The sequence below is a fragment of the Prionailurus viverrinus genome, chromosome A1 (genome assembly GCF_022837055.1).
Source record: "Prionailurus viverrinus isolate Anna chromosome A1, UM_Priviv_1.0, whole genome shotgun sequence".
Classification (NCBI taxonomy): domain Eukaryota; kingdom Metazoa; phylum Chordata; class Mammalia; order Carnivora; family Felidae; genus Prionailurus; species Prionailurus viverrinus.
Genome location: NC_062561.1, coordinates 199,266,293 through 199,279,415, shown reverse-complemented (window position 1 = coordinate 199,279,415; position 13,123 = coordinate 199,266,293). Strand labels below are relative to the sequence as shown.

At 39.9% G+C, this 13,123-nt stretch overlaps 1 protein-coding gene across 1 annotated transcript; it reads left to right on the top strand.

Moving 5' to 3' along the window:
- Positions 1-4,976: 4,976 nt before the first annotated feature.
- On the top strand, positions 4,977-12,042 carry LOC125164645 (ovomucoid-like). The gene is made up of 4 exons (XM_047857508.1): positions 4,977-5,098; positions 6,266-6,291; positions 8,224-8,354; positions 11,601-12,042. Exons 1-4 carry the CDS (start codon positions 5,053-5,055, stop codon positions 11,674-11,676), a joined length of 279 nt encoding a protein of 92 aa, XP_047713464.1. The 5' UTR covers positions 4,977-5,052; the 3' UTR covers positions 11,677-12,042.
- The last annotated feature ends 1,081 nt before the right edge of the window (positions 12,043-13,123 follow it).

The following is a 13,123-nucleotide window of genomic DNA, read 5'->3' as shown; positions in this document are numbered from 1 at the left end:
TGGACTGAGAGCCAAAAGACGGATTAAGGACTGACTGTACTATGAACTTTGGGCCACTCACTTCAGCTTTATGAGTCAGAAGTCCTCACCAATTTGCACAAACGGGAATAGAAGTAACCACACTTCACTGAGTTGAAGGGAGGGTCCTGTTAGGACATATGTGATAGGAAACACAGTGTGGTGAGATGGGCACTGGCACTCACGTCAAAGAGTGCTGGCCTCAAATCCACTTCAGCTTCTGATCATAAACCAGCCACTTGTTATCTCAGAATGACTACCATATTTTTTAAATGGTAGTAATAGCCAGGCCCATGTATAATACTTGGGGGCTCAGGGCAAGAATTAAGACAGAAGTCCATGTACTATATGTCTACAATTTACTTAGCTCAGATATTTAAAATTTACAGCTAACATACATTTAAATAAAATTCTATCCTCCTACCTTGGCAAATATAATTTCACTGCAATGTGAAAGTCTAGGTTGAAATTTAAAATTCTCGGCTCCTCGCTGGAATGTAGCGGCATGAGAGAAGGGCACTGGTCCCTCTCTTGGCCTATAATAGGTCTCCTCTTCTCCCACCTCAGTTTTGAAGAGGCTTCTGCACATGGCCCTGCACACCAAAGCCTGCATGTTCAATCTTTACCTGAACTCTGGCAGTTACCCCTAGGTCACATCTTGGGGTGAAGGCTGTGCATACTAGGGAGGATGGACCTAAAGAAGAAATTTACATAGGCCCTATAAGCAGGATCAAGTCTGTTTGTAAAGAAAGTTTAGGAGTTCAGGGATCCAAGGTATAGTCTAGAAGGGGATTACAAGTGTTTGCAGGGCAGATGTCTTTGACCTACAAGCTCTTAGCCTTGTGAGGAGAGGCATAGCTGGAGAAGATCCAGAGGGAAGCTCCCTAAAACTTGGGAGGTCCAGGGCAAAGGAGCCCTTCTTGCATATATTGAAAGATGGAACCAGTAATACTTACTTCTCAAAGTGATTACAATCAGCTATTACCTCATACCTATCAGAACGGCTAAAATCAACAACACAAGAAACAGCAGATACCGGCGAGGATGTGGAGAAAGGGGAAACCTCTTGCACTGTTGGTAGGAGTGAACTAACCTACGATCCAGCAATTGCACTCCTAGGTATTTAGCCCAAAGATTACAAAAATACTAATTCAAAGAGATACATCCTGATGTTTATAGAAGCATTATCTATAATAGCTAAATTATGGAAACAGCCCAAGTGTCCATTGACTGATGAGTGGATAAAAAAGATGTGGGTGTGTATATATATCACTATATATATATATAAACATATATATATATATATATATATATATATATATATATATATATATATAATTTGGCCATTAAAAAGAATGAAATATGCCATTTGCAATGACATAGTTGGAGCTAGAGAGTATTATGCTAAGTGAAATAAGTCAGAGAAAGACAAATACCATACGATTTCACTCATGTGGAATTTAAGAAACAAAACAAACAAGTAAAGGGAAGAAGAAGAGAGAAAGGCAAACCAAGAAACAGACTGTTAACTGCAGACAACAAATTTATGGTAGCCAAGGGAAGGTAGGTGGGGGGTGGGTTAAATAGGTGACGGGGGTTAAAGAGGGCACTTGTGATGAGCACAGGGTGTTGTATGGAAGTGGGTTGAATAACTATATTGCACACCTGATACTATGCTATATTGCAACTAATACTACGCTGTATGTTAGCTAACTGGAATTTAAATAAAAACTTTAAGGATTAACAGAGAGCACATGGAAGGGAAGGGAAGTACCCAGAACATGTAACGATGTTAACAATGTTAAATTATGTTATTGTGGCTGCTGTTATTATTATTATTGTTACCATCATCATCATCATCATCTTTATTATAAGAATATGCTTGGAAAACCACCGGAGCTATAGGAACACGGGCAGTATTTTGGTAATCCTGACTCCTTTTGCCCCTATAAAACACTGAAAGTCCTTGTCATCAATTATTATATCAAGAACATAACATTTGTCACGCCGTGAGTTTAAACAAGCTCTTCTGGGCTTAAATATTTTAAAATCCATACTAGCAGCCTAAGCAGCCTAAACTTTCTTTTCCTAAATGAAGCCTTCTCACAGCTCAGCAAATATTTCTAGCATGCTTTTACCATCTCGAATCGCTGAGACAATTTAGTAATCAAGATGAATTCTCTTGATTGAATACAATGCAAGTATAGGAGGCCTGGCTAGCCCTACTAGACCATCTGTCTTCGTTCCATCCCACTGTCCTTGGTCACTTCAGCCCCACGAGCACAGCACTTGCCTCTTCTTTTCCTTTGTCCTTGACTTTACACCGGATATCCCTTTCTCCCACGTTCTCTCCCTTGCCCCAGGCAACCGCAGCCCCGTGATTATCTTCTGCCTAGAGGATTCTGAGATGGTCACCTAACAGATGGGTGGGTATATTTTTCTCCTGAAAGACATCGGGACAACACATTTTTAGGACTATTGGGAAATCATAGAGTCACAGAATCTCAGCTCCTGAAAAAGACAAGTCTTATCGTTCAACTTTCTGTTCAAAGAGGAATGTTATTCCATATCCCTGAGAGATTGTCATTCAACTCTTGCTTCTGACTGGATGGCCCTGAAGATGAGCAAGTCAGACCATTAAAAGGCAGCCTTTCCCACTGACACCTTGAATGTTCAGAAAATTGTTTGCTCACAATCTCTCAGCCAGCACTTGTTGAGGCATCAGGTGCTGGGCACTGGGTTGGGGGCCCAGGATGCAATGATAAGTAAGATCATTCTTGTCCTCAATGAACCCTTTATGTGAGCCAAAATGCTAAATAATACAGTGGTTAGGTTGGTGAGCTCTGAAGTCAGTTTTCCCAGATTTAAATTCCGCCGATAATACTAACAAAATTTCAGCTAAAAGATGTTGAGTCTCTAAGGTAAGTTCTGAGGTTCTAATGTAAAACATGATGACTATAGTTGAAAACAGTGTATTGTATAATTGAAATTTGCTAAGAGAGTAGAATTTAAATGTTCTCTCTCTCCCTCACACACACCCCAAAGATAAATATATGATGGATGTGTTAATTAACTAGATGGGGAAAATCTAGACTTCTCACGGTCCGTGAGTTCGAGCCCCGCGTCGGGCTCTGGGCTGATGGCTCAGAGCCTGGAGCCTGCTTCCGATTCTGTGTATCCTTCTCTCTCTGCCCCTCCCCCATTCATGCTCTGTCTCTCTCTGTCTCAAAAATAAATAAAAATGTTAAAAAAATAAATAAATAAATATCTTACAATTTTATTTTGTTTATTATTATTATTTTTTTATTCTGGAGAGAGAGACAGAGAGAGCAAGTGGGGGAGAGAGGTAGAGGAAGAGACAGAATCCCAAGCAGGCTCCATGCTCCATGAGGAGCCTGACATGGGGCTTGATCCCAAGACCCTGGGTTCATGACCTGAGCCAAAATCAAGAGTTGAATGCTCAACTGACTGAATCACCCAGGTGTCCCTCAATATCTTACAATTTTAAAATAAAATCGTTCTAAGAAGTCCTGGCAAATATTTTACAATTTTGTTTTCTAGTTAATTAGTTTATAAATAATTGTATTTGTATAATACAATTGTGGTTAAACTGACTGAGCAGGATTCTTGCAAAAACTAAGTTTGACAAGGAACGGCACACATGGCCTTGGGAGAAAGTTAAGGAGTCTTAATAAAGTTTAGTCAAGCAAAGAATCTTTGTCACAATGTAGAAAGAATTATCTGTTCTAAAATAGTCCATCTTTATTATTCAAACCACAAGTGCTTAAAAGAACTTGGTGTTCCTGGGAAATCGGAGAACTTATCATAGTTTTAGAATAACACATCCTTCCTTAAGAGGTAAGCCTCATGTCTTTATTTTAGTAACAGTATGAACTAAGCCTCATTTCACCTGGTCATAACACAATGTTCAATATGGAATTCTTGATTTTTCATGATCTCTGGGTCCCGACCTTGCTATGCAATCCAAGTATTATAATTGAAATCACATGATAGACTTGAGTTTCCATGTATAATCCCGATTATTTCTTTAACATGCTTTGTGTTAAATATGATAGTAGGTGCCATGACCAGGGATGTAGGAATGGATATGGCAATAAAAAAGGATAACCACAACAGATGAACACAGGGAAAGGGAAGGAAAAATAAAAACAGAGGGAGGCAAACCATAAGAGACTCTTAAATACAGAGAACAAATTGAGGGTTGCTAGAGGGGAGGTGGGGGGGGGGGATTGGCTAAATGGGTGATGGGATGAAGGACACTTATTAGGAGGAGCACTGGGTATTATCTGTATCTGTATCTGTATCATTACTTACAGATAACATAATGAATCACTGGGTTCTACTCCCGAAACCAATACTACACTGTATGTTAACTAACTTGAATTTAAATAAATAAATTTTCAAAAAAGGATAAAGAGATTGTTCTACTAAGACAGAAAAATTGCCGTTATTGTTCTATTCTAATCCATCAGTTCTCAACTGAAGAGGTGAATCAGACTCTGTCATGCAATTTAAGTGTGTGTGTGTGTGATATGTCTGAGTCACACTCTGGATCCACTGAATCAGAATTTTGGGGAGAAAGGGGAGACAGACATGTACATTTCAAAAAAAAAATTTGTTTTCCCAGAATTACTCACTTTAAGTTCATCTTTTTCACATTTGTTTCTTCTTGCTAGTTAATAAGTAGAACACACTTCTATGGAACTGAATAATAATTTATCAATCAAACAAATCAGTGGTAAATCATGCTATCATGCCATAGCTGTACAGCCTCTTAGAAATGAAATATTTTGGCCTGCAAAGTGTTCTTGGTCTTTGGTGACCTGGTGACTTTGCCTTGGTGTCACATGTAAATAGATCATTTGCAAAGTGACTTCATAATGGGCTCTCAGGTTCTCAGAAGGGGGTAGAACTCTCAGTTCATCAAGAGAATTGAGCCTTTGAGGATTTGCTAGGAAGTTCTTGACAGAGGGAACGCCACTAGATGAATCACATTGTTCCTTTTGGGAGAAGATGAAAACTTTCTTTGTGGTTATTTTGGCTACTGGTTATTTCTCATGTAAGGATTTGTCAAAGAACTTTGGGGAGGGAGTAAACATCTGATCTTCCAAGGAAAGTAACAAGCCAATAATAACTGTTTTCTAGATGTATGGATTTTTGAAACTTGAAATTTCTCTCAGAGATGAATTTATTACCTCAGCTAGAATGAATATCAGTGGTGAATCCATTTTTCAATATTCCAAAAACTCTGCCATAGACAGGCTCAGACTTGAGACAGCTTAAAGAATGATTTATGAGAGGTGTAATCACTATTGGACAAATAATTTGGTCTGTTGAGTTGATAGTCAATTTCATTTCTCTTCTCTTCGTAATACTTTCCCACTATACTCCCACACACTGGCATTGAGTGTGTGTGTGTGTGTGTGTGTGTGTGTGTGTGTGCGCGCGCGCGCGCGCGTGCATATTCAAATACCTTCTACACAAAGCAGTATCAGTTTCTAACATGGCTTACTATTAGAGCACAGCCTGATGTTATCAAATCTCAAGAGAGGGCTTAGCTCTTCAAATTAACTCCAGCAAAATTGGTAAGGAAACCCATGAGGCGAAATTAAATCTGCCAGCGGAGATTTGATCTGGTGAAGTAGAAGGGTAGGCAAGGAGGACACTCAGCTGTAGCAGCTGAAAGAAGTCAAGGCTGTTAAGTAGAATATAAAGTATGAAGGTTATAGGAACCATTTGGGTAAGCAGTTGTTGACACAGAGATCCCAAACAGAGCAAGAGCCTTCCTTATAAGCACATTGAGTTTAAAAAGAAGATATTTAAGACAGGCAATAGTCAAAAAAGAATGCAGATATCTAAGATTACTGTCAGCAGGTAGCCAGTCTATCAAGAACTAGACTTTCTCTAAAATGGGTCTACACAATGTCTGAGCAGCCCAACTGTGGGTGATATACTGAGTCCCAGAGGATGAATCTCTCCTGACTAAAGCCAACATTAAACCTAGGAATGGGTTATGGTTGAATTCTCAGGTGGGACAGTAAGTGTGCTTGCGGAGTGCTTTGGGAACCAGGCATGGCTAGGCAAATCTTACTTGAAGGAGCCACATATTTTTCTATGATTTTCATGGTTATTAATTTAGATGGGATTCCTTAACGGGTTAATTAACTGTTCACATCTAAATACTATATTCTTACTTGATCCTTTTTCCTAAACATTTTTGTTTCAGATATTTTTGGTAACGGGCCACACAAGGTAAGTTTTCTACTTCCTACGTGAGAATGATTTTTACAGTCTTAGGCTTCTAGTATTTCTATTAGGTTGAACCATATTAAACCACATGAAATTGCTAATATTTGATCATTTCTGATATATGTGATGGCAATGCATATAGTTCAATCTACCCAACTCTGTCAAAAGAGATCCTAGGGTAAACCAGGACTCATCCCTGTCTTTACTGCACCTCTATTTCCTTATATACCACCAGCAATTAAAGCCTCTAATTTCTGGGGTTTTTCCCTCCTTCTAAATTCATTGCTGTTGCTTGCATTTAAGTTCTCCTCACTTCTTGCCTATATTATTACGGTGGCCACCTAATTGTCTTTCTGTACTGAGTCTGATCCAGGAGTTGGCAAAAGATGGCCACTTTATTTTTAGAAAAAGAGTTTTACTGGAATGCAGCCACGCTCATTAGTTTATGCATTGGCTCTGGCTGCTTTTAGGCTATGTGAGTTGAGTAGTTGCAACAGAGACCATGTGGCTTAAAAATTATAAAATACTTGCTACCTAGCTCTTCATAGGAAAAGTTTGTCAATCCCTATCCTAATCTTTTCCACACTGTTAAATATAGGCCTTCTAAAATACAAATCTGATTGAGACATCTCTCTCCTTAGAACGGTGACTTCTAGTACTGGTGGGAGATAAACCTTTTGCATGACTTAGAATACCTCCTTTAATGCAGCATTTCTCCCTGAAAGGAGAATTCCCTTTTCTCACCTTAGGTTCTAGGTGACTTAAATTATTTTGGGCTCCAAGCTATTCCAATTTTGTCTTTGTGTATATAATTCTAATTAAATTATCCTTCTTTTCATACTCATATTCAATTTTAGAAATCATTTTCATCTCCTAAGAGTACACCAAAGAAAAACTTTTTTTGGTAAAGCCTCCCCAAACAATTCATGTAGCCTTGCTCATTAAAAAAGGAGATGACAGACATAAACAGTATTTCTCAAAAAGTGACTTGAGTACCCTCTAGTAATATTAGTGATGATTTTAGCTAATTTAACAGTGAATATTTTGGTTGTAATCATTATAACTGTTCTTTGATGTGTGTTAGAAAAAAATGTAATTACAACTTCAAATCCAAGATATCATGGATATTAACGTTTAGGACATTTCTAGGGTGAGTAGTCAAGTTTAAAAAGGAAACCCATTCAGTAAAAAATACTTTTAAAGAAAAAATGGCACAGGAATTTGGAAGGAATCATGACCCAAGGGACTGAAGTTGGCAAACATTGCTGTAGGCAGTGAGAGCCACTGAAGTTTCGTAGATATGGTAGCACCCTGATCTACGGATATCTAAATATTATGTGATCTGAGTCAATGGAGTAGGAAATAATGCTTTATCTGCTCATTACATGGTGCTTATGAACTTTCCAGGCCCCGCTGTAGACAATTTACTCTGTCACTCAACTTCCTCTGGATCCAGCTTATTCCAACTCTGGGACGATGAAGGTAGAAAAATAAAATGGGGAGATATTGAAGAAATCTTGTCTCACTATTCCAGCCTCCTAATCCCCAGAGGACTGGTCTATAGTGAATAGCAGAGTAGGACCATGCAGGGTATTCCAATCTAAGAACCACAGTTAAAGGGGGTTTTGATGAACTAACATGATTCCAGAAGCACTTCAACAGTGGTTGTAGTCATTTTTTGTCACTTCCCAGAATGTTCTCTTTCTCTTCTACCAGATACGTATTACACAGCCAAAGGTCAGGGCTTTTAAGTGGAAACCCCAAAGGCTCCAGCTGCTGAATTTAAAGTAAGGAAGTTTTGATGTTTAAAGTATGAAAGAAGACATATTTTATCATTATCTCCTGTCTGCACAAAATAAAACTCCCAAGCACTTATATTAGAAGCCATTAAGAGATTATTACAGGATAGAGTTTGACCTGTGGGTTTTGTTTTAGGACATTCCATGCGGTTACTATCAAAAGAAGACCATACAACAAAAATCTATATGCTCCATAAGAGCCAGCCCATTATGCGCTTCTAATAATGTTACGTATTCTAATTCCTGCGTGTACTGCTTCGCTAACATGTAAGTGAAAACACCAAACCCAAAACAGACACTTGTTTTGAGAACTTAACGTGTAGCTGACTGGTAATATATGGAACTTTTGAATCCCTATACTTTACACCTGAAACTAACTCTGTATGTTAACTACACTGGAATTAAAATTAAAAGAAAAAAAAAAAAAGCAACCCTTCTACACATTTTGGAATGTGTGTGTGAAACCCTCAAGATGTGATTCTGGAAACTAAAAGTGTCCTTGGAGTTTCACTCCAGCCGGCTGAACCTCAGGGGGATGGTGGTAACAGGTACTGAGCAACTGAGATTCTGAGTCCTACCTCCAACTCCAGCAGAGAAGTCCCCCTCTCCCTGTTCTGGACATTAGGTCCAAAGTGAGATTATATGTGAAAACAGTTTCTGTTCCTAAAATGTTTGAAAAATCACCCTTTTCAAGATAAGACTATGGCAATAAGTCTCAGTACTCAGTCAGAAGACCTTGGGTTGAGTCCTGCCCCTGCAGGGCTAAGTGATCCTGGGAAGTCTTGTAACCCCTCCACAACTCAAGTTCTCAGCTATAAATCTGAGATAATATTTCCTGCTTTACTTGCTAAATACGCTGTGACAACACTGACACTTCTTTCCTGATACTTTCAAACATACGAAGCTCTCTGCTGCTTCAGGACCTTTGGGCAAACCATCCTCTCCTGCAAGAAGAGTGCATGCTTTTCACAGGACTGGTTGTGTCTCATTGTTTCGGCTTCAGTCTAAATATTTCTCCATTACAGATGCCTCCCCTGGCCATCCTGTCTAAAGTAGATTTACTTCTGGTATTTTTCACGTTACTATGCCTCTGTTACCTTCATAATTCTTACCAGATATTTTATTTTTATGTTTCCGTACCTTTGGTTTTGGCCTATCAACAAACATAAGCTCCATGAAGTCAGAGGGCAATACAACCTAGGACAGGTAACTTAGCCTAAGCAATTACCCGAGAAGTTGACGGTGAGAACTGAAAAAGCTAAGGCCTAAAAGGAGCTTAGCATAATGCTTGTCATATATCACCAGTGTCCTTGTTGTGTTGCTTCCAACTAGATGACTTACCAACCTGGTTTGCCTGAGACTGAGGGTTTTCCTGGGGTGTGAGACTTTGAGTGCCAAAAGAGAACGGTCTCAGACAAATCAAAATAACTAGTCACCTCACCATCAGCAGGCTTTCCTATCTAGCCCCTTAGTTCTCCTTCCATATTTACCAACTTTTTCTTTCCCTCAGAAATATAACCTGTACCATCGTCATCCTCAACTAGTGCAACAGTACCTTCCAGACAACCTCAAAACCGCATCAAATAGACTTCCTATGTAGTGGTCACGATAAGCTCATGGCACATGCTGAGATCCCTTAGAAGAAAAAGAAATTGTACAGACTACCCCTTCTCCCAAATTTATTAGTAGCTCTCCACTTCCATCCTTCCTTCAAACTTACTGTTTACCCTCTTCCCTAGGATCCCAAGGTTTCAGGGAAGTGAAAAATAACTTCCTTATTGCTAAGAATTTATTTTTAGGATTTTAATTTAAAACCAGAGTGAATCATAAATTCATAAATTCACTGTTTTAAAGTGTACAATCCAGTGGTCATTAGCATATTTGCACCACTATCTAATTTCAGAATAAATTTCATCAAAAGTCTGTATCCCTTCTACCATCCCGCCAGTACCTGGCAATCACTGGTCTGCTTTCGTCTTGATGGGTTTGCTTATTCTGAACAATCAGTATGAATGGGATCATACAATACGTGGCTTTTTGTTTCTGGCTTCTGTCATTCAGCATAAGGTTATCAAAGTGCATCCATGTTGTAGAATATACCACTTCTTCATGTCTTTTTATGGTGAAGTAATAGTCTATTGTATGGCTATACCACACCGTTTTTATTTGTCCATTAATGGGCATTGGGTTGTTTACATTTTGGGCTATTGTGAATAATGTTGCTCTGAACGTTCATGTACAGGGTTTTGTGTGGACGTATGTTTTCATTTCTCTTAGACATATGTCTAGGAGCGGAATTTCTGGGTCATATACTAACTCTATGTTTAACAGTTTGATGGAGAGAGAGAGAGAGAGAGAGAGACAGAACATGAACCGGGGAGGAGCAGAGGCATAGGGAGACACAGAATCAGGAGCAGGCTCCAGGCTGTCAGCACAGAGCCTGATGCAGGGCTCGGACTCCTGCAAGATCATGACCTGAGCCGATGTCAGACGCTTAACCGACTGAGCCACCCAGGTGCCCCTAAACTTCGCATTATCTTATCTCATGATTAGAATCTCTATTTGGGTAGAGTTTTAGGATTTTTCAGAACAATTTCTCATATTTATCCATTTGTCTCATGAATATTTAATAGGCATCTAGTAAGTTCAAGATACTGTGCTAGGTGCAGAAATAGAATATAAGGCCTGCCACAGCTTAGAAAGTACTTTCCCAAACAGGGCACCTATGAGACCCACACCAAAACTGTGTGGTAGGAAGGGATGTGATTGATTATTCCCTTTTTTGCATATAAAAAGAAAAGACTCCAAAGTTAATTGTTGCCTAATGTGAATTAGTAAGTATTTGCAAAACATTAATGTTTTTATTATTTCCCAGTAGCTCCTCTGTGGCTATTAATTTTTTTTTAAAAATGGTCCACTTTTTCATGAAAAATACAATAGCAAAAGCCTACTGACTATAATTTAGCACAAAATGTCGTCATTGGCTTGCTGTCGTTTCTTATTGTATTTCTGCTGAAGACGACAAGTATCTTCTGTTTTCCACATTGCTGTATTAATCTTGCTCTTGACCACTATGTCCTTTGCCCCCAACAATAAAAATCCTTTCTGCCTGCAGTTCATAGAGAACGTTCACAGTGAGCCTCAAAGAGTTTTCTCAGGAGGTACCCATAGTCGTGGCAGATTATGGTAATTCTGGCTCAGAAAAGTGAAAAAAGTTCCTCAGGGTACCTCAGGGAATCATTTTTGTCCCTCCCTATACTTCTTAATATACAGGTTCACTCATTTGCTAAAAGCTCTAATAATTTTTCCCCATGATTTCAAAGTAGAGGAGTCACCAGGGAGAAGGAAGAGTGAGGGTAGAGCATACCTTTATAGCTGTGTGCTGTTTAAATCAGGGGTTTACAAATCAAGGCCTCCCTTCCCTTAAAATCCTTACTAAAATACAGCTAGATTAGAAGAGAAGGTTATATTGAATACAAATAGTCTCTAAATGTTTATATCAATTTCTCTTAGAGCTTTGAAACACACTTTGAAAATTCAATACAGTGGAAAATGCAGAACGACTAAAAAATCTCAGAATAAGACCTGATTTTCCTTCATTCGTCAGGACTGAACCCATTTGAATTAAACATCGTCTTTCTTTCAAAAAGTGGAATTCATTACATCACTTTATTTTTAAAAAATCAATAAATCTTATGCTATGGAAAGCCCCTCTGTAACTTAAGATATATTTAATGAGATGTGCCAGAATTGTGTTTGTTTCTAGAAATACAGAGCTGAGTTGAAAGTGACCCCTGACTTTGAGCCACTCACAGTCTGTTATGCTAATTGGACAATTCATTCATTTATTCAATAAATATTCTTTAAGTACTTATGAGAGTGAGAGATTTGGTTAAATTCTAGGACCTCAGTGGTAATCAAAACAGGCCCATGTCTTCGTGCAGTTTACAGTCCAGCAAGGGAGCAAAAAAATGAATGATTATTTAAAAATATGACAATGTGGGGGTGGAGCCAAGATGGAGCATGAAAGTTTTTTGTGTGTCTTGAGTCCATGAAATACAGCCAGACCAACACTAAACCATCCTGCACACCTCGAAAACTGATTGGAGGATTAACACAACAATCTACACAACCTAAACCACAGAATTCAGCAGGTACGCGGCATACAGAGGTGAACTTGGGGAGCGAGAAGCTGCGGGAAGGGAGCCGCTTTTGCGGGCGCAGAAAGGACAGAGACGGGGGGTTGGGGGGAGACTATGAGAAAAGCAGCCCTCCCCAAAAGAAGCTGGAGAGAAAGTGGAAAATTGGAAACAGCCCCAGGGACTAAACTAAAAAGGGAGAAAGGAGAAAGGAGAGGGTTAAACTCCATTGAGACTGTAGACAAGGGGAGCGCAAAGGCTGCAACTCTGCAGCTACATACCTGGCGGTGCTCTGGTGGGAAAGGTGAACCCCCAGGAACAGAGTGGGGTCCAGGAGGTTCTTGGACCACACGGGAAAAAGCGGTTCCACTGCTGGAAGGACAGACTGTTGAAGCCACCTGGTCCCAGCAGACCCCAGAGAAGGGCCACATTTGCTGGTGCTGGAACAATGCCATTAAGGGTGAAGCCTGGTGCCAGATGTGTGTTGTGATTTTTCCATAATCCCTGAAATGCTGCTGCTACACTATCTCGCGAACTTTTTCTGGGCCGGGCAGGCACCTGGCCGCAGTCTTGGGGCACTGGCAGCAGCAGGGTCCAGCAAGCGTTCCTGGGTGCAGCCGACATTCAGCCATTGCTCATTGGCCATCGCTCTGTGAGACCCGCTTGCAGAGGGGCGGTACGGGTCAAAGCCGCAGTCCTTCAGAAGTAAGGGGCCAGGGAAAACAGCCGCATCTGAGACAAAACTCAGGAGAGAAGTACTGCCTGGGGCTTGGTCACGGACAGTGAAAAAGCGGGGAGTGGATGAAAGCTGAAGACAGAGGATGGGTGCGTGATTGCTGATGGGAAGAACAGAGTTCCGATAGTAGAGACAGGCCATTTTCACTGCTCCCGCGCACG

Excerpts from the sequence above, each read along its gene's own strand:
- LOC125164645 (XM_047857508.1), top strand. The coding sequence starts at position 5,053 with ATGAAAACTTTCTTTGTGGTTATTTTGGCTACTGGTTATTTCTCAT. Across the intron at positions 6,292-8,223 it reads TTGGTAACGGGCCACACAAG|GACATTCCATGCGGTTACTA; the intron begins GTAAGTTTTCTA and ends GTTTTGTTTTAG. Across the intron at positions 8,355-11,600 it reads GTGTACTGCTTCGCTAACAT|AGCTTTGAAACACACTTTGA; the intron begins GTAAGTGAAAAC and ends AATTTCTCTTAG.